This window comes from Egretta garzetta, unplaced genomic scaffold (genome assembly GCF_000687185.1).
Source record: "Egretta garzetta isolate BGI_Z169 unplaced genomic scaffold, ASM68718v1 scaffold101, whole genome shotgun sequence".
Classification (NCBI taxonomy): domain Eukaryota; kingdom Metazoa; phylum Chordata; class Aves; order Pelecaniformes; family Ardeidae; genus Egretta; species Egretta garzetta.
The window spans coordinates 139237-163133 of NW_009258666.1; the positions used below are offsets into that span (position 1 = coordinate 139237).

The 23897-nt window shown below is 55.2% G+C and overlaps 1 protein-coding gene across 1 annotated transcript in view; it reads left to right on the forward strand.

Moving 5' to 3' along the window:
* Nucleotides 1–6: 6 nt before the first annotated feature.
* SLC9A1 (solute carrier family 9 member A1) overlaps nucleotides 7–23897 on the forward strand; it is a 33044-nt gene continuing 9153 nt past the window's right edge. Inside the window, exons 1-2 of the mRNA XM_009648472.2 lie at nucleotides 7–47; nucleotides 21907–22367. Of these exons, the coding sequence (XP_009646767.1) occupies nucleotides 38–47; nucleotides 21907–22367 (471 nt within the window). The 5' untranslated portion in view covers nucleotides 7–37. The remainder of the gene's footprint in view (nucleotides 48–21906; nucleotides 22368–23897) is intronic.

The following is a 23897-nucleotide window of genomic DNA, read 5'->3' on the forward strand; positions in this document are numbered from 1 at the left end:
CTTCGAGATCTCCCTCTGGATCCTCCTGGCCTGTCTCATGAAGCTGGGTAGGTTGGCAGCGTCGCGGTGGGGTGCCCGGGGGAGGGACCCCCCCCAGCACCCCGGGGAGGGACCCCCACTTTCATGGGGCAGACCCCCTGTGCATCCCCAGGAGGGACTCCCTGAGTGTCCCAGTGTGGGACCCCCTGGCTGAATGGGACAGGCACCCCCGAGCATCCCCGGGAGGGACCCCCTGAGCATCCCAAGGGCGCACCCCCCGGAGCATCCCGGGGTGGGACTCCCCAAGCAAACCAGGGCCAAATTTCCCTGCACGTCCTGGGCAGACCCCCAGGCAGCCTGGGGCAGGGGTGGGCACCGCTCTCCCCAGCACCTTGGGTCCCTGCCGTAGGCCCAGCCTGCAGGGCAGCGGCACCCCAGCCCCTTTGCTCGGCATGGGTTTGCTTGTCTCCCTGTCCGGGAGCAGGGCTGAAGATGCTCCCTGACCCCTGACCATCCCCTGTTTGGACCAGGTTTGCTTTCCTTCCTTTGCCCCTTGGGTAGCAGCGTCCAGTTTGTCTCTTTGCTTCCTTTCTCAACCACAGATGCCTTTTGTAACCTTGGAGAAGTCACTTAAAAAATCTCCCGTGCTTCAGCCTCCCCTTCCTCCCCCTCCGCAGCAAACAGGGGTGGGCAGCTGCCTCTGCTGCAAAGCGTCCGGAGGATTTGTGCATTAAAGATAATGAGCATCAGGGGCCACAGGGCTGGGAAAAGTCACCCGCTACGCTGACCCGCTCTGGGAAAGCATCAGTCTCCTAGGGCGAGGGTTGTTGACAAAGTGTTTTCCAAACTTCTGCAGCTGGATCAATACCAACCGAATTACCCCGAAGCGTGTGACATAACTGCTCTGCGCCCTCCAGCACCGGCGTGCCGGACTTGGCCTCTGGTGGTGCCGAGGTCAAGCTGGCTCTGGTCCCGTTGGTGGTGATAAAGCCAAGAGGGCAGGTGAAATGTTTGCCTGTTCCTGCCTTAGAGCGGGTGACGGGGAGGGAGGGGAGCTCTGCGTTTCCTTCATTTTGCTCCTCAATTACCATCACCGATTTAATAACGCTAACGGCAGCGCTCCTTACGGAGCACTCCAGTTTGCCGATTGCAATCTTCCTTTGGGAGCTTTTTTTGAGCTGGTGCCTGCTGGAAACTGTGCCCTGTCCTGGCCTGGAGGGGTCCGAGGACCCCTAGGAGCTCACATGCTCCCTGCCCAGCTTTTCCTAAAAACACTCATCCCTTTCCCAGGCTGCGTGAGCGTACGTAGGCAGGTAAAACCCCATATTCACAATCCCTCCCGGCTGTTTTATTTACATGTAGGCGCAGGATTGCAAACACTTCAGACCCGCAGGCCTGGCTGGGAGACCAGCGGTCAGGGCAGAGCGGAACCAGGCTGGATCCGTGGGGTTTGTCCCTTCCTGCCTTTGCCCAAAATTATTTCAGGCACGTTTAGCTATAAGGTGCCTCACCGTAGGCAACATCAGCCGTGAAATCTCCTTTCCCAGGGCTCACCCAGCACACGTTAAGCGACCTCTGCTAGCTGTTTGGGGCTATTGCACTGCGTTTTCAGCCCTCCTGTCTCTCGGAGAGCAAAGAGTGATGAAATCAGAAGTATCTGTGCGGAAGCTGGTGGAGAAAGGAGGGGCTAATGGCGCTGGCCTGCGGCCCTGCTTGGGGCGTGCTTTGAGAAACTGCCGCTGGAAAGCACCAGAATGGGCAGCGGAAAACAGCTCCCTGGGGACATACATGGTGGGGGGCATGGGGGCATCGCTGCCCGCCAGCTGCCCCCCTCCCACGGGCACCCCTCCGTCACGCCGGGTCGCTGCGTGAGGCTGCTTGTGCCGCCTTTGCCTGAAGTTGGGGCTCGTTTGTGCTGCAGGAAAAGTTATTTCTGGCGGTGAGCTGAGCCCCGTCGGCTCTTACGTGTTAGGAGTATTATGCAAGCCTGCTTGTTTAAGGGGTATATTTTAGGAGGAGCTGCCTTGCAAGTTTGGCAAGGGTCCTTTGGAGGTGGCAGGTGCTCTGCAGAGCTCCAGGGATGCTGATTATGCCAAAATCCGTACCTTATGTTACCTACACCTCTACCAGGGGCTTCAACAGCAGAGCAGTCCTGGGGCATCCTTTCCCTTGGCCTCCTCCCCGGGATTTTGAAGGGGGCAGCATTGCTTGTTCACGTTGTCTTGGCATGTAGTTCCCAAGTTGCTGGTACAGCTGAATATTCAGGCTCCCTCCGCTCGTGACCTGCAAAAATGTCTCGCTGCTCAGTGTATTTAATACCAGCCTCATCAATGCCCCCCTGCATTAGAGGATGTTGTTCAGGAGCCACCAAATGTGCTTTCTTTCACCCAGGGATAGCTCTTACACAACCAGGCGCCACTGCATGCCTGTGCAGTACAACCTATGATGGCAGGATGAGGCACAGACATCTCCAGGCTCCCTAAACCAGGCAGGGTTTGGAGCATCCAGTTTCCAGGTAGAGGGGAGGGGGGATGATGAGCAGAACAGGAATTTGCGGCGCTTCCTCTCTCTCCCCTGTCCTGTTAGTGTGCGTTTATGGATGTGTTGGGGTAACACTGCAAAACCCTGGGCTGCTGGGGACGACCATCTTTCCTCCAAGAGGGGGAAATGGTGCAGCGTAGGCTGTGAGTGACAGCTTGGCACCTCCTGACTTCCTTCCCCAACTTCTCCTCCGCCTCTGGATGCCCCTTTGCTGGGTTAGGGCTGGTGATTGAGCCACGTGTTGCTGCAAAACTGAGTGTCTTCAGCCCTGTGAATGATTTCTGGGGTGTCATCTGCTGGCGTAGTGCAGGGTGACCATGGAGAGGAGCTCAGAAATGCTTACAGGGCTCTCCTCTGGGCCAGGGGATGCAACCTGGCCCTTGTCCTCTTGCTCAGTTTCCCCTCGTCACTCTTGACACTTCAGACATTCAGGCTTGAACGCATCCCAGGCTTGTCCCTTACAGGTGATTTATCCTCTCTCCGGCAGCTCTAACTGTGAGTTGGTTTGGGGAATCAAAGGTGTGAGCTGAGCCCTTCCCCTCTTGATGCAGTTTTTGTAAAATCACTCAAAGGAGTATTCACTGCCCCACAGGGGTTGGCTTTCTGGGACAGAGGGATTTGTCACCCCAGCGTGTCCTGCAGGCGTGGGCTGTTTCTGCTTTGTGCTAATCCCAGTAGAGAAGTGGAAGGCTAGTGCTGGCTGCTTCACTTAATACTCATGTGGTATTTTAAGACTATGTTGGAGAACAGGAGGTGAGGGATAGCTACAACCATGCTTTTCCAAAGCCCCCCCAGCCGTGCAGACCACATCTGGTGATAGCTTGGCTTTGCCAGTAAAAAGCAGCCTTTGCTGCTGAGGGTTGCAACCAGACTTTGTCTCAACCTGTTGCATTGCTGCAGAAGGTCAGACCTTGGTAAAACATCCCAATCAGAAGCACTCTGTGCCTGTCTCCAAGGTTTTGCAAGGATATTGTAAGGGTTTCCTTTGTGCTGTGCCCAAGGAGTGGTTAGGGAAGGGCTGGGGGCGGGGGGGGGCTGTTAGCATGAGAACCCGGTTTCCTGACTCTGAGGACCGATCTTTCAGCTCGTGTGGCTCCAGGAGATGGTTGGGGAAATTCAGGTTTGACTGTAAATATTTTTCCGTTTCAGGGGAAAGGGAAGGAGTGAGTCAGGAATGTAAATAACAGATTGTGGGTAGCAGTTGCTTTGCTGGCTGTGAGGACATAGGCTGGGGCCCGGTGGTCAGAGCTTTATTGCAAGCCACCAGCTCCTACCCACCTTGGAGAAGAGTTGGCGTTACCTGGGTCTCCAATGCATATCTCAGGCCTTACCTTCTAAAGCAGAAAACACAGCAGTTGTATTTCCATCCTGCATTAGGAGCTGCGTTCGAGCGGGGCATGCCCTGTTGTCTGTCTGCAGGGCCGTCTATCTGCACCAAACGGCTCTTCAGCATCTGAGAGCTTCCCAGCCTCCTCGGAGCATCCTGGCCATTCTGCCTCGCAGCTCAAGTGTGTAGTAGGGACTTGATTTCGTACATGTCCACACTGGCAACTGCTGCAGAGGGTCCCCGCGAGGCACTACTCCACGGCTGAGCTCTCCCCCTGCTTTTGCTCGCTGGTGCACACTAGACGCTAGCTCCCTGCCTGATGCGATGCTTGGGTTGGGGTTGGAGCCTGTAGCAATCACTGAGTCATCGCTCTGTCTCTTCTTTCCCCGTCGCAGCACTTGGGTTTTTTGTGTGTCTGAGTCAGGGCTGTTGTCTGGGGTGTTCCCTCTCCTTCCAGACCGTCTGACAGCAGCCAGTGCCAGCCCCCCTACTTGCAGAAAAAATCACCACCGTGTGATGGTTGGGCTGGCGTAAAGCAAGCTGGAGCAAGAGCCTGTGCTAAGGGAGCAGAAAGGCAGCCCAGAGCTGTGGGCATCAGTGTGCTACGTGGGGACGCGCTGCTGCTCTGGGGGTTGTTTGGTGACTCATCTCAGCCTGGTTTACGTGGCATGGGGCATCCCAGCATCAGGCTCCGGTGTTTAGTGCTGCTCCTGCGGCAGTGTTTGCCTTTGGCCAGTATCGACTGTCCCCATCGTTGCTGGTGTCTCGGGAGGAAGAAGATTAAGGAAGTTCCCAGTGCCTGCAGGCTGGTGATAGGAGCTGGGAAAAGAAAAAACACGATGGGTGCAAGTGGGGTTGTGGAGCCTCACGGAGGCTCTAGGCATGGCGGGGTGGGCTCCTGCACACAAAGGAGCAGGGAGGATTTTGAAATTGCCAGAGAAACATTTTTAGAGGCTGGTGGCTGCTGGCTGGCAGCGAGATTTGGGTGCTAAAATACTTGGGTGCTTTTCAAATGCTTTTAGCAGCCCACATCACTCCCCTGAAACCGGGGCTTTTGTAAGGGGCACCCCAGAGGTTGTACAGAGACCTGAGAGTTGGGAACTCAGGGATTTGTCTGGGTGAGGGCTGATAAGCAGGGTAAGAAACCTGTTGCAGTGGTGGCACAAGACACGGGAACTGGATCTTGAGACCAGACGCGGCAGAAACACCCCAAAGGAAAGCCACCAGCGTGGGGACACTGGTGCCACCTGCGAGGCTTGGAAAGGGGACAGCAAAGAAGCATTTGAAGATGTTTGTCACCCCAGCCTTCGTCATCGTGTTGGAAATACGTGTGTCTGACGTATGGGATGAGCATGCTGGAGGTTATCTCTGTTCCCCTTCTGCCACTGCAGGGTTGACTTCTCCTGGGCGCTGGGCAGGCTGTGCTGGGGACAGCCATCGGCAAAGTTTGGCTGGTAGGAAGGGCTGCCGGAGGTTTCGTGGGCTGTTTCAAGCTGGATCCGTGGGACTGGTTGATGTGGATTCCCTCGCTGAGCCAGAGGGAAATGTTTGCCTCAAAACCTGCCCGTTGCAAGCGGCAGCCCCAGCTTATTTCATGCGTGGGCTGCAGATGCCAAGGTGGCGTGTGGTCTGAGATCACCCCAAATGTTTCTCTGTATCGGTGAGCTGGTGGCTGTTCTGCAGGGGAATTGAGGCTTGGTGAATAACTGTCAGGAAAGGATTTTGAAATACTGATGCAGCTGGTGCCACAGAAGTGTAAATTGTCATGATAATGAATTTAAACAGCCTCTTCTAATACAGGCGGTACATTGCCGCTTCCTTGTCGGGGAATGATCCAAACACGCGCTGTGGTTTCCTTTTCCCTCTGTTTTGCCATCTCAGAAAGAACAGCCATGGCATTTTTTTTTTCCCCTCCCTGATCTGCCCATTGCTGGTGTCTGAGCAAAAAAACCATCCAAACCTTTCCTTCCATGGATCTGAGAAAACCATTAGATTAATCAGGGCCGGAAGAGTGGAAGGTTCCCGCTGTGAAATACAGCACGGTGATGGAGTGGGAAAAGCTGAACCTGCCTGTAATCACAGCCCATACCTCCCTGGTGAGCCCAATGTCCATTAAAGCAGAATTATACTTGGTTTGCAGCCACGGCTTTGCCCCCCGCAGGGACCCTGTTGCCCGCAGCGGTGCCTGGTTCACCCCTCTGCTTTCTAGACCTTGAGGCCACTCAGGAACCGAAGCTGTTGTTTCATCCTGTTTATTAATGAAGGCTCAGACACCTAATGCCAGGGGCCAGGGACAGGCTGGCTTCCTGCACAGTCTGCAGGTGGAATTTGGGATGTGGGTGTTGACTGGCCGAGCCCTGCAACACCCAGAGCCCTGATGGGTGCTGGCCTGACTTTTAGGGAGATGCCGTGAAGTTGTTCCTCCCCTGAGACCTCCAACAGAGCTGGGGTGGTTTGTGGGGTGGGAGCAGAATGTGCCGATGTTTGGCCTGTTTGGTTGATGTCCTCCATCCCAAATAGCCCAGGCACCCAAACACAGCTTATCCACGATACCCAAAGGTGCTGGAGTTCCCTTGGGAATTAGCAGGGTGGAGAATGAGTCCTTTGCCTGCAGTTAGCATGGCTAAATCGTGTCCTTTGGGGTTTGAGAAGTACACGTTGGAGAAGGGGAAACGGGGCAGTGGTGGAGAGAAGGGGAGAGGGTCGCTCTTTGGGTTATGAGCGTATAAACCTGGGGTACCGAGGGACTGGAGCCAGAAGAGGGACAGACAGACATCTCAGTGGCACTTGTATAAACCAGAAGCTCATTAGGTTTGCAAAAGAGTATTTCATTAATATAATCCTTTCCTTTTTTCCACTTGCAAGTCCTGGCTTTTGGCTGTAGGCTGCGGAGATGATGGGGGCTGTGGAGGCTGTCCCAGGGCCGTGCAGGAGATGGTCCTTTACTGGAGCCATTGTTGGAGCTGTGGGTACCGAGAGAGGAAACTTTAAAAGTAAGCAACGATGAGGATGAATTACTGCAGCTGCCTTGTAAACATTTGACTTCTTTTTCTTTTTTCTCTCTTGGGTCCCCATGGCTTAATTTGCTCAAATAAAAACTGAAATCCATCCGGAATACTCTGTAAAAACACAGCCTTGCCGAGCAGAGACGGAGCTGGGTTACACCTCTCCCCTGTGCTGGCTTTGCTGGGCTGCCTGGGTCGTCAGAGGTTTCTTCTCGCTGGCTGGGTCTCAAAGCTGCTGGTGTAGGTTTGATAACAGCCGCAGTGTTTTGAAATCTGGGCCGGCTGGCTTCAAAGGGAACAGCAGAGGAGCGGAGAAGTTGTGGGCATGGTTTGACTTGGACCAAGTATCGATGCTTGGTCCTCTTGCTTCATGGTGCCAGCTGATGTACCACCAAGCTGTACGATCGCCATCTATTTTACATGGTGTTTGATATCTTGCTTATCTCTCTAATTTCCCAACATCTTCCAGTTGTGTGTTAATTGAGGGATGGCTATCTTGTTGTGTTTTGTTCTTCTGCTCTTTCCTCGGGCAGGAGAACACGTGTGTTTCTGCTTGGGAAGGAAGAAATGAAATTAAAAGCTCTACAGATGGGCATGCACACACACGTTGCTGCATGTTTGTCAGGAAAGGCAAGATCAAAATTATCATTGCTTGGAGTGGAGTAGTGAGAACAAATTTGGTGGTGTGTCACCTTCGGTGGTGTGTCACCTTCGGTGGTACGTCACCCCATGGCTTGGGGTTCCTTCCCAAGACAGCTTGACCCACCTGCATGATGGATTTGATAGGGACAGGAGTGACCAAAGGCTTGTTTGAAGTTGGGGTGATATTTTGAGGTCCCTGAGCACAAAGTTGGAGAATGCAAAATACTTTTTGTAATTGGAAGAGAACAAGTGTATTTCCTTGGGTTCCCCAGGAGTGACTCATAAACATCATAGCGTCAATGGACTTTGTCTCCAGAAAGTAGCAATACAAGCAACCTCGAGGGACAGCTCTTAAATTCTGCTTCATAGAGGGTGCTGGTAGGGAAATAATTCCCCTCTACCCAGCCTGCTAGATGCACATTTGTGGAAGCAGACTCCCTTTTGCAGATTTGCAGCCGGGTTGTGTTGGGTTTTTTCAGTGCTTGGAATTATTCTGCCATTTCAGAGTCACGACATGCTAAATCTTAATGATGTATTTGGAGAGAAGGCAGCTTCCCACCCCGGTGCTGGAGATTTTAACAGCACAAATGCCATAGGCGCAGACTTAAGCACGCACAGGCCTTTAAAGAGAAGAATTGAGCTGGTACATCCAGCCCTGCTGGTGCCTCAGTTTCCCTTGGGAGCGCTTTTCCCACAGTAGTCTTGGTCCCTGGGGGGGTGTTTTGCAACGTGCAGGCTCCTCTCATGTCTGTGCCGCGTAGAGGAGAGAGCATCTGCTCCCCAGAGCACTTCTGTTAGCTTGGTTGGGTGTGAAATAGCATCGCCTGCATCCCAGCTCGGGGGGAACACTGGAAGGCTGAAATGGTGTCTTGATGGGGACAGCTCGCCAGCCCCCGACTCTCATCAACGTGGGCTCAGCCGGTGGGGTCTCCACGTGTCGGCAGCTCCTGCCAAAAGCTGGGGAGGAGGCAAAGGCGACTGGGTGCTCACCTTGGCTCTCGGCTCACTGCTGGCGTGTGCTGCAAGTGATGTTGCTTTGTCTGGGTTTGCAAAGCCCAGTAGTAATCAGTGATAATTGCAATTACCTCCTCCCTCCCGTCAGAGTGGAGACCAACAGGTTATTTCCTGAAAAGCTTTTGTTTGTCTTTCCTGCCCGTGTTCCCGGTAGGAAATCTGCCCTTCCTGGGAAGGGCAATTGGCATTGCTCTGCCTGGGGAGTTTGTCCGTGGTCACCTTGGGCTGGCTCAGCTTTAACTCTTCCCGAGGCTTCAAGGGCCAACAGGAACCGTGTATTAAACGCTGAGCCCTGTGGTTGAGGGCAAGGAGCTGGGAGAGTGACCGTAGCCCTATTTTGGGTGACCAGGTACCGACTCTTCACATCACCTTGAGTACCTTCTGCTCCAGAGCAATTCAATATCTGCATTAAACCGCATGAATTTTTGCTTTGCACCGTGCACAAAGTAACTGGGAGGGTTTTCTTGTCGAAAATCTCCCAGCTTCAGGCAGATGGGCTGCACCGACCCCTCCTCACCCAGCTATTCATGGCATCCAGCGCATCTTGGGACGGCCGAAGCAATCTGGGACGAGCGAGGCTAGAGAATGGTTATGTTTTGCTCCTGGCCCCTTTCCCTGGAGCATAAACAGTTTTTCTAGACCTGCTTTTATTAGGCCTCCTCAAAATGCTCAAGTCCAGCTGCTGTCGCTGTTCTGATGCTTTCGAAGGATATAGGCCCGGATGAGGATGCTGTTGCCCTATAGAAAACTCAGTTTCCTGGGGTAAACGATCTGTGCCAGGGAGAGCCCAACCTTGCTGGCTTGGCTGCATGATGCACCAATCCAGAGATGGCAAAAATGAGTCAAAATGAGTCTTGGAGCAACAACAGCAGAAATTTGCATGGCGGTTTGTCCCCGTGCACCTCCATACCTGCGTGCCCAGCTCCTGCTGGATGACTGCCACGAGCTGGTAAAGATTCATACAGTCCCGCCTTAGAAAAACTGTGCGTGGAGCACACCTGAAGGCTTTAAACAGGTTTGCTAATCTCAGCCTGTGGTTTGGGAGCGGCCTTCTAATGTGCCCGTTAGAGGAATGTAGTCAGCGGGGATTGGGGTTACTGGGGTACCTGCGACTCACCAGAGATTTTTAATAGCCAGCTTGGCACATAACGCCAAACCCTCGACTGGTTTCTCAAAGCTCCTCTGGAGGAGAAGGTTGGGTTTTAAAGCACCTCGATGTGGGGCAGCTCTGGAGCTGGAGAGAGGTAGCGGAGAGCTGCTCCGTTCACAGTTGTGCACAGCTGGATCTGGAAGAGGCTTCTTCAAGATGCAATGGAACCAAGCCTTGTAGCCTCCCAAGCCATCGCTGCTCGCTCCAGCAGCATCTCCGCTTGGCTCTGTGTTTTCCTCCCTGTTTGAAATGCTGTAGCTATTGGGTGACAGTCCAGGGCACTGTGGGTTTCTCAGTCTTTAACAGCAATTAGGTCTTTCTTAATATCTGCTTTTCTTGCAGAGTGTCCTTGGCTTTTCTCCTGGTTTGAAGGAGAAGCATTATCTAAACATAGGACTGGAAATCGGGAGCTGCTGGATTTTCACGCCAGCTCTCACACCGTTCACTTGGGGGCTTGGGCAAGTCCATTTAATATCTTTTGTCTCTCATTTCCTTTTTACAGCTGGGAGGAAATTAATACCGGCTATATAAAAGACTCCCAATTGATCTGTTAATTTCTTGTGAGTGCTTCGTAGATAAAATGAGGGTACATGCCTTTACTGCATCAGTTCTCCCTGCTCTCAAAAAAAAATACATTTGAGTGTTTCTACTAAACGCCTCTGTCCGTGGATTGCCAACTCCAACACGTTACAGCAGCGTCTGGGCACCTTCTCCTGCAGGGAGGCCGATGCTATCCTCCCCATCCTCGCCACTGTGTTCACCAGCGCTCCCTCAACCCCGCTGTGTGCCGTCGGGCGGGTGGGCTGCAATTCATCTCAGCCTGGTCGGAGGGGGACCTTGGTCCCAAAAATGGGTGGGCTGCAATTCATCCCAGCCTGGTCGGAGGGGGACCTTGGTCCCAAAAAGCAGCTGATGGGATGATCACCTCCCGCCATGCCAGCCCTCAGGGACATCTGCCTGCATGGATGGGCTGCCTTGCTGTGCTGCTGCTTTCCATCACCCGTGGGGCCGTGCAGGCGTCCTGGTGTGAAGTGGGGAAACAAAAAAATGGGCTTTTTAGGGCTTGCCTGTGAGTCACCAGCAGGATTGGGGTGGGTGAGTCAGGGAGGCAGCAATCGCCCCTGCCCTGCCTGTGAGGGCAACTGCAGCCTGGCACCCCTCTGCCTGTCCTAGAGAGATTTTGCTGCCCCCAAACATGGCTCTTGCAGCGGGTGCCCCAGGTCAGGGCCAGCTCTGCGGGGAGGCGCTGGCTGGGCGGGAACCCTGGGCAGGCTGGTTCCTAAACCTAAGCCTAACCTAAACCTAAGCCTAAGGCAAGTGAAAGCACAAGCCGGAGCAGTGCAGACAGGAGCAGGATGAGTCCCTTTCCCACTGACAAACACCAGCCCACAATTAGAGTTTGCTGCAAGCTGCTCCATGCAGCCAACTGATTAGTTTGGGTTGATCTTAATTAATTAGTGTATTTTTTAGAGTCGGAGGGGGGAGGATCAGAGAATGCTCGGGCTGTCGGTGGCTCACCTGGCTGACCAGACCTTCTCGGTCAGGGCAGCAAGGTTTAATTGGGAGGAATTGCTGCCGGCTGTTCTGGCGCTTGTCTGCAAAGTTGCAGGCTTGGTGGCACAAGCGTTTGCTGTCTGATTTGCAGAGCTGCAGGGAACGCCGAGTGTTGGACCATGCAAAGATCTTGGAGGGCTTCCCTGAACTGTGCCATGCTGGGTGCTTGGGAAGAGAGAGGGACACAGCCCCTTCGGATGGGGGAACAGCCGAGCGGGCAAACTGCGAACCAAGGAGCCAGCACCCCTGTCCCCACCTTTGTGCTGGAGGGGTGAGTTGGCGCTGAGCCTGGATTGGGCCCCAAGAAAGAGATCTCTCCCTGTTACTGTTGAAGCTCTTTTGGTCTGTGTAAACAGCTTGTTTATAAGTGTATACAGCGGCTTTCTGCAAGGGGGGTCCGCCCATCCTGGCAGGCTGATATCCAGGGTGCCTGCAGATGATTCACAGCTCTCCTGCACGCCTGGGATCGTTGCATCCTCCTCCCGCTTTGCAGCACTGCAGCGCTGCCGTCGAGGTCCCGCCACGTTCGCATTTCACTTGGCTGCAGTGCAGCATCCTCCTCCCCTGCGACCTTCCAGCAGGGCTGTGGGCAGAGAAAATGAGATTTCTCTTGCCAAGGGGAGCATTTTGCTTCTGGGGGTTGTGTGTTGGGACAGGTAGGGACCTGGGCTCATCTGCATGCAGCTCCTGACTCTGGCTGCTGCAGGATGCAGCCAGACCTTTGGTTGTGTTGCCCAGGCTGCTTATCTTTTCGGGACCTTTCTGTGTCTCCTGAGTCCAGCCCCACACTAAAGGGACAACCTTGTGGTTTCCTGGTAGCGCCAGGATCATCCGTGGGTATTCCTCTGCTGACCTTGCCCACATCTGGGAGGGGGCTGCATTGATAGGGTGTGAAGTTTGGCCCCCCTGCATCCCTTTGGAGCCAGGTGATGCCTGCTATGGCTAGTACAGCCCTCGGCGGAGCTAGCAGCTCCAGGGGGGGCTAAGCAGGCACTGCCAGGGGAAGGCAAGGCCCTGGCACAATGGTGAGGATTAGGGGTACGTTCCCATATGACGTTGCTGCAGGCACTGAGTTACCAGAAGAGGCTTTGCCCTTGCCCTGCCGTGGCTATTGCTGCCTGCGTGGGGGCTCATGGGCAGCGTAGTTCAGCTCCTGGCCCCCTGTGCTCCTAGCCGTCATGGCAGCAGCCGGCACACGGTGGGGAGTGTTGGCACCCGCCTGCTCACCCTCCCCTCCGTGCCCTGCCGTAATGGCTGGTTCAAGAGCATGCCGGACCCATTCCCGTTATCGCCAGTCCCCACGGCTGTTGCTTGTCCTAGCAGCTAAAATGCATGAAATGGCTCTAAATAACTGCTCTCTGAAAGGCTCCAGGCATGAAATAGCACAGCCTTGCACCCCAGCCTGGCTTTGAACTGTCCTCTCCTTGGCCCCTTCCCCTTGCAGAATGCCAGACCAGCATCACTCCTGCTGATGCCCCGGCATCCATCCCCCGTGTGCACGGGGAGCTCTCAGCATCCTCCTTGAGGAGGAAGGCTCTGGCTGCAGCTTATTCTCTGTTTATCCTATACTGGGGCATGGGCTTTGCTCCCCAAAGGTCCCCAGGGGACAGTGAGATCTGGGAAAGGCAAGTGCGTATCTGCTCTCTCCAGCTGCCTGGAGGGTGCAGTGGGTCCAGACTTGTCTCCTCTCCCATCAGAGGATTTGTTTGGGGCCCACCAGTGGGAACTGGCTGCAAACTGCTGTTGCAGGAGGATGGTGCAACTGGGAAACTTGAACATTGGAGCCCTGCTGCAAACCCCCCGCCTCCTGGCAACAGAGGTACGGAGAAGCTGTCTGCCCCCTGCCTGGGATGAAGGGCTCTTCCCTGATGCTGTGGTGCTGCGCTAGCGGGACTGCCTGCTTTTGCTAACGTGGCTGTACTTTTAAGGGCTTGAGTGAGCCGGTTTGCACGAGTCCGTGCAAGGTCTGCCGGTGCATGTTATCGGTTGCAGTGGCTGACTGGCTCAGCTGCAGCAAGGCTGTTGCACGCTGGTACCTGACAGTGTCTGCTCTTTGTTCAGTAGTTTTCCGGTTTTGACTCATTCGTGGGCTGGCCCAATGCTATCAATGCTGTTCTTATCTTCTGCAAAGCAGACAGGGTCCGGGCAGGTCACCTTCTCATGCACACTTGCCTCGCCGTAGGCGTTAGAGCTCTGTACAGGAGATTGAGTGAGCTAGAGGCTGTACCAGGCGGCTCTCGGTCTCCTATCACAGGAAACTCTTTCCATTTGCCCCCAGTTTGTTTGCAGTATGGGGGGAAGAGAGGGAAAACAAGGGGCAATTCAGCAGCTGCGAGGTGGGACCCAGCTGTTTGAGCAAGGTCTGTAGGCAAGGGGGACAGTAACGTCACACCGAGAGAAAGCAGAGCCATACCTTCGGCAACTAGCAACGGGTCTTAATGGCTATTGACTGTGGCGACGTGACTTGTAGGGACATTATGTGCAATCCAGCTCAGAACTAAGGTCTGGGAGTTGGCCACGATCACAGCCGGGTTTTGCTGGGCACCTTGTGTTAGGGTGGGCAGAGCCTGCGGGGACGCAGCCTGGGTGCAAGCGGGGCCAGCGGCGATGACCTCGGTGGGTCTGAGCTGGCAGAGCTCTGCGGTGCAGCACGGGGCTTCGTCTCCCTCCCCGCCTGCATCCCATGCCCTGCTTAAACCAGACAAAATGGTCGTACTCGATCCCCGCTTCTCGCAGACTGAAAATACCTGGAGGCTGCAACGCAGGGCTGGATGCTTTGGGGATTTTAACCTGAGTCCTGAGCATCAGGCTGGTCTCAGCCCCCTGTCTGTGGGTGGCTGGGGTGCAGAAGAGTGATCCCAAGATTAGGGCTGGATGTCTTGCTTCTCTCCCTGTGCTTGCTTTGCACACCAAGCCCGTGGTGAGGTTTGGGTGGGTGCCGGCTGTGTGGCCCCTGTGTGGTATCTGCATTAACTCAGTGAGTCACAATAAGCAGTATAAATTAATTACCTTCCTGGTTCTTGGCTTTTCTTCGTAATTAGCGACAAGAAAATAATGAGGCTTGAGTGAAACATTTGGTTTGATCTGCAGGAAATTGGTTTGCTTACGAGGTCTTTCTGTACCTGTATCTTTTAAAAAAAAAAAAAAAAAAGTCAACTCCTAAACACAAAATGTTATTTTGGGGTGGAAAAATCCAAGCTTTTCCATTCTGGACATTGAAGCTTCTCTTAAAGGTTGCCCCATGCAACCCAAATTGCTGAAACCAGCCCAAAGAGAGCTGCAGGAGAGCACTCGGGAGACCTGGACCTGCATTAAAATCCTGCTCTGTGGCGAAGCAGAAAAGGGTTTGGCAAAGCCGGGGGGTTCTTTGTTTCCCACTGATCTGCAGCGGGGCCCCCATGCATGCCGGCTGTCGGAACGAGCCACATTGATGCTTGGTGGGGCTGAAGGTTCAGGGCAGGTCGTGACGTTGGAGGTTGCAAGATGTAATTTAAGTATCATGGCTTTACCTCCTCCCCTTGCAGGGTGATATGAGCCGTTGCTTTGCTCTATTTTTAGGTGTAAATCACCAGCTATTTAATTCCTTTCTAGCAAGTTAAATTTTTATTCCCTTCCCTCGAGACTTCCCCATTACATCTGGTACCCGTGCTGGTGCCAGGCACGTGCAGCTCTATCTCCTTGCCCTTCCCCTGGCTCCTCGCTCCCTGTCTTTGCCGGCAGGCCGATGGATCCAGCTCCATCTTACAAGGGAAGCTGCACAGCCAGGCTGAGCCATGCTCCCCAGCACATATGAGACATCGCACAAGGGTTGTGCTGGAGGCCACTGCCAATCGGAAAAGCCTGGCTGATCTTTGGGCAACTGCAGCAGCGGCCCATGGTCAGGCGGGGAAAGAAAGAAATCCAGCGTCTTTTTAGGGAGGAAAGGGGATAAATGGAGAGAAGCTGCGGCCAAAATCTGGGAGCCTGAAATGGGTTTTCCCCCAGGAGCTGGTTGCAAAACGTGATCTCGGTGGGATTGGAAGCAGAGTGCAGCCAGATTCCCTCGTGCTGCGGGACAGATATCTCGCAAGGCAGCGTCCCCTTGGCACGTCCAGCATGGGCCCAAATGGACTTGGGGGCAAGGGGGGCCTGCAGGGAGGGAGGAATTTGGTTTAGGAAACTCTTGGCTGGTAAAGCTGGAGCTAATGAGATATCCGCGTGGCAGGAGAGCTGCCATCAGGGATTTCTGTTCTGCAGAGTTTTAACCCTGCCTGGGGCTTAACCTCACATCCTCAACCCTTTACCACCCCAAAATACAGAGCATGAAAACCAGGTTAGGGTGGTCTCGGCGCTTTGCAGACCCTGAGCCCAGCCCCAGCCCTCCTCCCTGCCCTGCTGTTTCTTCTAAGCAGAGAAAAAAGAAGGGGACAGTGCTGGGTAATGGCTTTGCAGATGACAAGTCCCTGTGGCCGGTGACACATCAGTGACTTTGAGGCTCATCCAACAAAGCATCTGTGTGTCAGGGCTCTCCGTGGTCCCTGTGTCCCATGGGAGCGTGGGAAGGTGTCCGCGCCTTCCTGCATCCCTTGCCACCGGGTCAATGGGTTTGCTGATGACACAGGGCTGCTGCATCTCTGTATGGCCCACCCAGACCCTGGTGTCCTAAAGGGTTAAAGTGGCCTTTGGAGGGGCTCTGGTGCTGCTGAGCCACGTGTGTCTCCTCCAGACGGTGCTCTCTGCAGTGTCCTTCAGAAGGGCAGCCCTTCTGAGCATGCCTGTTCCCCCTCGCCGCCTCCTTTCCCACCCCGTGCCTTCTCCTGGGGCTTTTCCAGCACCGCAGCATGCTCAGCATCCAAGCCACACCGCCGGTCTGTCCCACCCCGCAGCCCAAACAAGCACCCGTGGGTCCCTGGGGCTGCAGCAAGCATCACCCGGGGGGCTTCACCACCCCCTCGCATGGACTAACCACACATCTACCTCCTTTCAGAAAAAAATCATCTAGGGGGTGGAAGAGCTGTCTCATCCCCAGTTAATAATTGTGTAATTTCTCTCTCGGGGCTGCTGCCTGCCTGCTGGAGCCTGCAGCCGCTCTCATAAACTTCTGAAGCCTGGGAGGATGGGGTGTTTTTGTAACCGTTCTCATTTCTTGTGCCTCCTCTTAGCTAACAAGGCATCTTCCTGGAAGCAGCCTGGCTTTCCTGCAATGCTCCCATGCGTGGGCGATTGGGAAGCCGGGGTGAAGCCGCAGGAGCATCCCGCTTAACTGTGAATGTGCCAAGCCCTCCCAGCCACACCACGTGCTCTCTTCCCTCCTTCCTCCCCATTTTCCAGGCTCTGACTCAAACACTGACCAAGCCAAGCATGTGAAGTGGGTTTTCCTCCCTCCTCCTTCATGTTTCTTTTCCTCCTGTGAAAGGAGAGGAGGTTAACCCCAGCAAAATTCAACCTGCACCTCTGGGAGGATGTGATGGCTGGTGGCAATCCCGTCTGCAGGGACTGGCCCCTGGGAATGAGTGCAGGGTGGCTCTGGGAGCCAGGGGGACGCTGTAGTGCTGGTCCCCAGGGCTGGCAGGCTGCCTCTGGCATTGGCATTGTAAATATATATCTATATTTTAGTATATATAAACCAAATCTTTTTAAAATTATATTTTATTTTATTTTTCATTTGTCACCTCTGAACTCCAGTATTGCTTAGGCCCATGGGGATTGCTCTCACAGCTCCAGCTCCAGCCGTGTCCCTGCGGTGGGAGATGTAGATGTCTCCCAGACCTGGCCTGGAGCAGAGAAGTGTGTGAAGGCTTCACCTCCTTTCTTTCACCATAAGTGTTCTTTTGAAGTGTTCGATTAAAATGTTATTAAAATGTTCTTTCCGCTCTGCTTTGAGAGAGGTCTTTGAAATCAGGGGAGAGCTGCCAGGGCTCTGACTAAGCCTGACCTTGGGTCCCACGTCACATGATGGGAAGGGAGAGAAGTCCTGCATGGGTGAGATGGGGAAATGCCGTCAGACGGGGAGGAAGAAGACCTCATGGATGCTGTAGGACATGGCACCTGTGGTCCTTGGGGCTTTTTGCTGTGGGATGAGGCTGGGCTGAGCAAAGGGGGATGTTCCCTGCCCCCTCTTGCAGTAGGATCCCAGCACCGGAGCCACCTCAAGAGCTGCACTTGGTTTGAGAGCTGCAAATCGTCCCCTTCTGGCCTTGAGAGAGGGTTTCCAAATTGCTATGAGCAGCTCGGGGCACAGAGATCGCCTCTATTTTATGCAGTGCAAGCAGCATCACCTCAGGCAAATGCTCTTACGGGACCTGGCTCATTTTGACAGCAGCACTCCCCCGGGGGGGGTGCTGGGTCTGGGTTGGGTGCCCAGCACCCTTCCCTCTGTGCCCCTTCCCTCCGAATCCCTACAGGCTCTTCCTGCCCGGGCTGAGAATGGAAGCAGATCAGTTATGGTGGGGTTTGAGTCATTAGGCAGCAAGGGAGCAGAGGCTGCTGGATAGAGCTTATATAAACGCCAGGCACAACATCCAACCCATGCACCAGGGCTGCAGTAACCCAGATACAGCTGAGGAAGGAAAAAAACACACGTAGGTCAGAGTGTCTCCCAAGCTGTTTGGTCGGGAGTAAATATTTACATGGCGCTGCATCCGCTGGCAGCCAGGGCCTTGGCAAAAGCAGCCCTGCTCCCCCTTGGTAGGATGGGGATGAACCTATAAGCGGCTGAAATGGGAGCCCTCATGTTTGCTGGGGCGAGGACCAGCCCTTGCAAAGTCTGGAGACCGAAGGTGGCTCAGCGTGCTGGGGCCATGCTCAAGTGTCTTCATTCAGCTTCCACAGCCTCCAAAATACAAGCCTGCCTTATGCACCTTGGAAGAATAATCTGCCTTGCTGCACAGTCCAACTGGCACTGGTGGTTCTTGCCACCGCTGAAGTTAGTGGAGCCAAATTCCTGATGTTGCTCTCGATTGCCTGCACTTGGGTAGAAATGGCCCCGTGCAAATCTGCTGACGCCAAAATGAAGACAACTGGTGTTCAGATGCTGCAGAGCAAACTTTTGCAGCACAAGCGTCACCTTGCAACAGCTTTCCGTGCCCAAAATCTCTTTAGTTTGAAGGACGGTGATTTCCTCCTGTCCTTCAAGTGCTCAGACTGAAGTTAAAACTAGAAAGCCGGTCCGCAGCTCCTTTCTGCCCTAACCCGAGGAGGAGCGGACCATCACCGAAGAGCGATCCCCGTGTTCGCCTTGCTGGGCGCATGCAAGCTGGGGTGTGTGATGTGGGCAAGGAACCATTTTAATAGGAGCTATTAACTTCTGGATTTTCTTTTCCTTGTTTGCTCAAGCTCTCTGGGTTGATGTTTACCCAACCGATCTTGCTTTTAATAGCTTTGGTGGTGTTTGATGCTGTTGATAGGGGAACTGCTCCCATGGAGTTTGTTTTCCAAAGGAAGAAACTTGAGTGACTGTGCGTGCCCTGCGCTGGTGATTTGGGGATGGTGGGCTTGCTCTCAGGGAAGTGGGGTCACAGGGGACTTCCCTCCTCATGGGGTTCAGGAAAACCAGCCGAAACCCAGTGGGTGCTTCTCCAGGGGAAACGATGCTCCATGTCCTTGCCTGCCCGCCCCTGCACATCGCTGCTTGTCCTCCGGATGCGGATGTGCCGGGGACCAGCTGCCTCATCCCCTCCGCTCCTACATCACTTGTTTATGCAGGCTGTGCTGGCAGCGGCGTGCTGGGAGTCTCGTACGCCTGGTGCAGGCGCTGCCTTGCTCCTTAGGGAAGTGCTTCCCGTGCAGCCGGCATGGGTCAGGTAGAGCCCCCCCAGCCACGGGACCTCTTGGATGCCGGCTCCTGCCCTTCTGCTGTGGCAAAAAACACTTGCTGCTTAACAGAAAAATGAAGGAACACTGGGGGTCTTGCTGTCGTCACCCCCCCCCCGCTGCCTCCCAACTTGCCTCGGGTTTGTGCTGGTGGCAGAGGATTTGCAGCACCCGCTGTGGTAGATGAGTCCCATTTTGCAGCAGGGCCACCACATCTGGGGACAGGCGGGTGGCAGCAGGAGGTGCCCAGGCAGGCAAGCGGCACAGGCAACTGCTGTGCAAATAACCTTTTACCAAAGCAGCCGGGAACAGGAGCCTGGGGGTTATTAAGGCTTATTATTATTATTATTATTAACGTTATTATCAAGACTTATTCCCCTTCCCGCTGCCCCTGGATGTGCCGGTAGCCAGGCATCCTCATCATCCTCATTGCCATCATCCTGCCGCAGCTTCCCTCTTCCTCCAGGAGAGAAATTCAGGTGCAGCGCTGGGATTGGGCTGGTTCGCCCCTGCCTGGCGTCACCCCCGTGGCGAGACTGTTTCTTCCCATTAATCACCCCCACCCCGCAGCGAGATGCTGGCCCGGCACTCGGAGCAGGATCCCAGCAGGATCCCAGCAACAGATTGGTACCGATGAGCTTCTGAGTGCTCTAAAAATACTGAGCAGAGAAAGCGGGGAGCGAAAAATGGCTGAGATTCAGCGAAATCAAAGGCATAATTAACATGCAGCCCGTGTGAGTGTATTTTTAGGGCCCTACAAAAAGGCTCTAAAACATTGAATTCACATCAGCACGCGAATGTTCCAGTTTAATGGGATCCTGGGGCCTGTGGGGAAGAAGTGAGAGATGCTTAATTGTCAGTGTTTGTGTTTTATTCATGACTGAACATACTTAGCAAGCGAAAACTGATTTGCTGCAGGCTTCTCGCTGCATGTGTGGCTTTAAACCTTATTCTGGCCGGGGCTGGCGTATGCTGAGATGGGCAATTGCCCGGTGTGCTGGAAGGGCCAGTTGTTCCCGGTGTTTGCATGAACTGTGCTTGGAAAAGGGGTTATCGCCTCCCCTCCCATGGGGAGCTCCCGGCTAGGGCTGCCTTGGGGTGCTCAGCGCTTGCGTGGGCTCCAGGGGGGGATCGGAGACAGAAGAAAAATCCCATGGGGGTACATCAGGAGCCACATCCAGCCCAGGAGGTCCCTGAATGCAGGTGGCCAGACACTGGGAGAGCACTGGGAGAAAGCTCGGATGCTTCCCGTCTCCTCCCAGCTTCCCCTTGTGCCCAAACCCAAGGGCCACGGGGCATTTGCTCAGAGATTGGTGCTGCTGTGGCAAAGCCAAGTTAGAAACCAGAGTCCTTCCCCCATTGCCCTGGCACCTACGACCTGCCGGAGCCAGCCAGGTGCTGCCAAAATGGCACGTCTGGACCCACATGGAGCCTTGGGTGTGATGAATCCTCTGGTCTCTGTGGTGCTGGGCTCGCAGGTAGCAATTTGAGGTCTAATCCTACCCTCGGGGACCTGTGCGTGGCCATGGCCGTGGCCGATAGCTGAGTCACTGCCCATCCTTAGGGAGAGATTGTGGAAGCGACTGCTTTTCCCATTGGAGCCGGATTCGTGCAGCACCTTCCCCGCTCGGCTGCTCAGGTGGAGGAGGGATGAGCCGGCACTGAGGCGCAGATGTGGTCCCTGCAGGCCCAGCAGGGGGGGGCATGGGGGGGCTCGCTGCGGCACAGACCCGCTCTGGATCATCAGCGGGATGGTGACTCGTTAGGGAGGGGTTTTTTTTTTAATGTGTTGTGAAATGATGTGCAGATGGCACAGCCGCCAGGCCGGAAGGAACGGAGGAACACGGGATGCCAAGGCAGGGTTCCTTATTTTAAACTGCTTCCCTTGCCAGGGAACAAATGTGCCACGCTTCAAAATAATAATTATAAAGCCTGGGAGAGGATCCAGGGAACCCAAAATCCTTCTGTGGGTATCGGTGCGTTGGCTGAAGCGCCGCTTCGCTTGGCATCGTGCTGCCTGCCCAACCCAGCAGGCAGATGCCTGCGTTGCCGGGGCAGTGTGTGGTGGATGGATGTCATCCCAGCAGGTCGTGGCTGGCTTGGAGACCTGCGTTTGGGGTCGTGCTGTGGTTCAAAAAGGGGAAAATGAGTTCCTTCTTACCGTGCACCCCAAGGAGTAGCCCTGCACTGTGAGGATTGGTCCTATCCCTGCTCTGTGCTGGGAGCAGCCCTGCCTGCAGGGAAGGCAGGCGTTGATGCCACCAATCTTATAAAACCTCCCAGCTTGTTCCTGAAGCTGCAGGAGGGGAAATAAGGAGCTGCTCCAATTGCATCCTCAACCCCCGCGAGCACCAGCTCCCCTCCGCGTCCCCTGCGTCAGGGACACCCGGGGACAGGCGCTGTGCTGCTGGCTCCTGCCTGAGCCTGGCAGGCCGGGTGTAACGGCACTCGGTGGGCAGGCTGCCGTCTGACGGGAGGTAAATGCCAGTGCCTACGTGCGCCTGGGATGAGTAGCTGTGATGGGAAGAACTGGAGCCAGCGACAGCTTGTGTTGTGAGAACCGCCTGTACTGTAGATGGCTGTTGCAGGGGCTTGGGGGTCCCCCCAGAGACCCTGGGGTGCCCAGAGGGCGGCTGCCGCCTGTTGAACCGGGACTCGCTGTTATTTTTTGGCCTGAGATCAAGCAGTACCAGGCTATGTGGGCCTGGTGAAGCTGCACTTCCCACTTTACAGCTTGAAGGGGGGTAGGAGGGGAAACTGAGGCGCGCAAAGAGCAAATGATCATGAAGAGCACAGGGAGGGCTGGGAACTGGTCCCCGACTCCCACAGGGCTGTCCTCCTGCAGAGAGCATCCTCCAGTCACGTAGCCAACCTGTGTCTTGCTCTCTCCTCCTCCCTTCCAGGCTTCCATGTGATCCCTTCGGTGTCCAGCATCGTTCCTGAGAGCTGCCTGCTCATTGTGGTGGGCCTTTTGGTTGGAGGGCTCATCAAAGGGGTGGGTGAAAAGCCCCCTATCCTCAGGTCGGACATCTTCTTCCTCTTCCTCCTCCCACCCATCATCTTGGATGCCGGCTATTTCCTCCCTTTGCGCCAATTCACCGAGAACCTGGGCACCATCCTCATCTTTGCCGTGGTGGGGACGCTCTGGAACGCCTTCTTCTTGGGTGGCCTGATGTACGCTGTGTGCCAGCTTGGCGGCCCTGGCCTGAACCACATCGGCCTCCTGGCCAACCTGCTTTTCGGCAGCATCATCTCGGCCGTGGACCCAGTGGCTGTGCTGGCCGTCTTTGAGGAGATCCACATCAATGAGCTGCTCCACATCTTGGTCTTCGGGGAGTCCCTCCTGAATGACGCCGTCACAGTTGTAAGTGGATGAGAGGGATCAGCCAAGGGGATGGGATTCACTTCGGTAGAGCATCCCTGGGTGGTGGCACCAGGATGGACAGCTGTCAGTCAAGCCCTGCGGGCAGAACTGTAGGCTGGGCCATCGCAAGCTGCCAGATGCCTCCTGCCAGCTCTGCTGCAGCAGCTCTGCTTCCTCCTGACCTTTTGCAGGTGCAAAGCTAAATGTAGTGGTTTAAAACGCCGCAGAGGTGGGTTAAGGTGAAGCGTTTTACTTGGCAGCTTCAGAAGGCCATCACCAGCCAGCTACCACCTCTCAGTGAAGAGCAGGGCTGTGCCCAGCGTCTTGGCCTCCTGGGAATCTGCTCTCTGATGTGAAATTGGTGCCTGCTGCCATGCTCATGCCTGTCTTCCCAGGGAAGGCAAGCAGGAGTGCGGAGGGGCTGGCGCCAGGTCAGGCATCGCTGCTGTGTAGCTGCTGCTCCCTCCTGTCTCCTTCCTCAGGGTCCCTGATGTGGTCTTCCTTGCTGTAGCACCAAAGAGGTGTGGGGAGAGGACATGGCCAGTCGTGGCAAGGGGAGAGCTGTGGGGGCTGCGGCCAGGCTGGCATCCGGCCTGGGTCACCCCTCAGCCTCAATCTTTTGAGCAGCAGCTTTGCAGGGACCTTTGGGATGTTCAGGGGCCAGGCCGCCCCGCTCTGGGGCCCTGCCATTTCAAAAGGACATCTGTGTCCAAGCTCTGGGTCGGCTGTCAGCACAGCGTCCTCCTCTGCAGAGCTGACCTCTAAATTTACTTCTAACCCACTGCTTTTTCCTGGCTCTTTTCCCATATCCCAGCTGTCCACTTCGGAGCTGGCTGCTCAGCATGCTGCAAAGGCTGGTGAGGAACGTACTGTCCCACCACAGGGCTTTTCCCAGGCCCTTCTCCGCCACTTCTGGCCAGAGGGGCTCCCTGCAGGGTCTGTGTTCCCCACTCCCATCCCTGGGGAATGCTTTTCCCTTCTGCTGTCATGTCTGTCCCTTCGCATGTCCTGGGACCCGGCCCTGGCAAGCAGGAGCTGGCACCTCGCCCCCTCTCTGCTTGCAGGCGCTTCCATCCCTGCAGGATGCCCTGAAGCCCATTTCCCATCCTGCCATGACTGCGCCAGCTTCTGCTTTAAAATCTCTCCAGTAAATGTGCTTTGGGGTGGGAGAGGTGATGCAGCCTGGGGTGGGCTCCTCTTTGAGGTTGCCCTTTTGGCAGAAGGGTTTGGGTTGTTCTCTGGACTGAGCAGGGCAGACGCTGGCTTTTCTCTCCATGAGGCTGTCGGGTGTCCCCCAGCCTGGATCTGTCCTGACCTGTTCGTTGGGAAGCAGGAACCATCTCTGGCTGGTTCAGGCCTTGACCGAAGCCCCTCCTGGGACACCAGTCGGGGCTGTGTTGGAGAGCAGAGCTGTCCCAGCCACATCTCCAACGTCACCGTGTCCCTGCGAGCCACGGAGGACGGAGAGCTGGTCTCTACAGTTCTGTGTCTCGCACAGCAAAGCACCACAAGGTTTTTTTCTCACAGGGC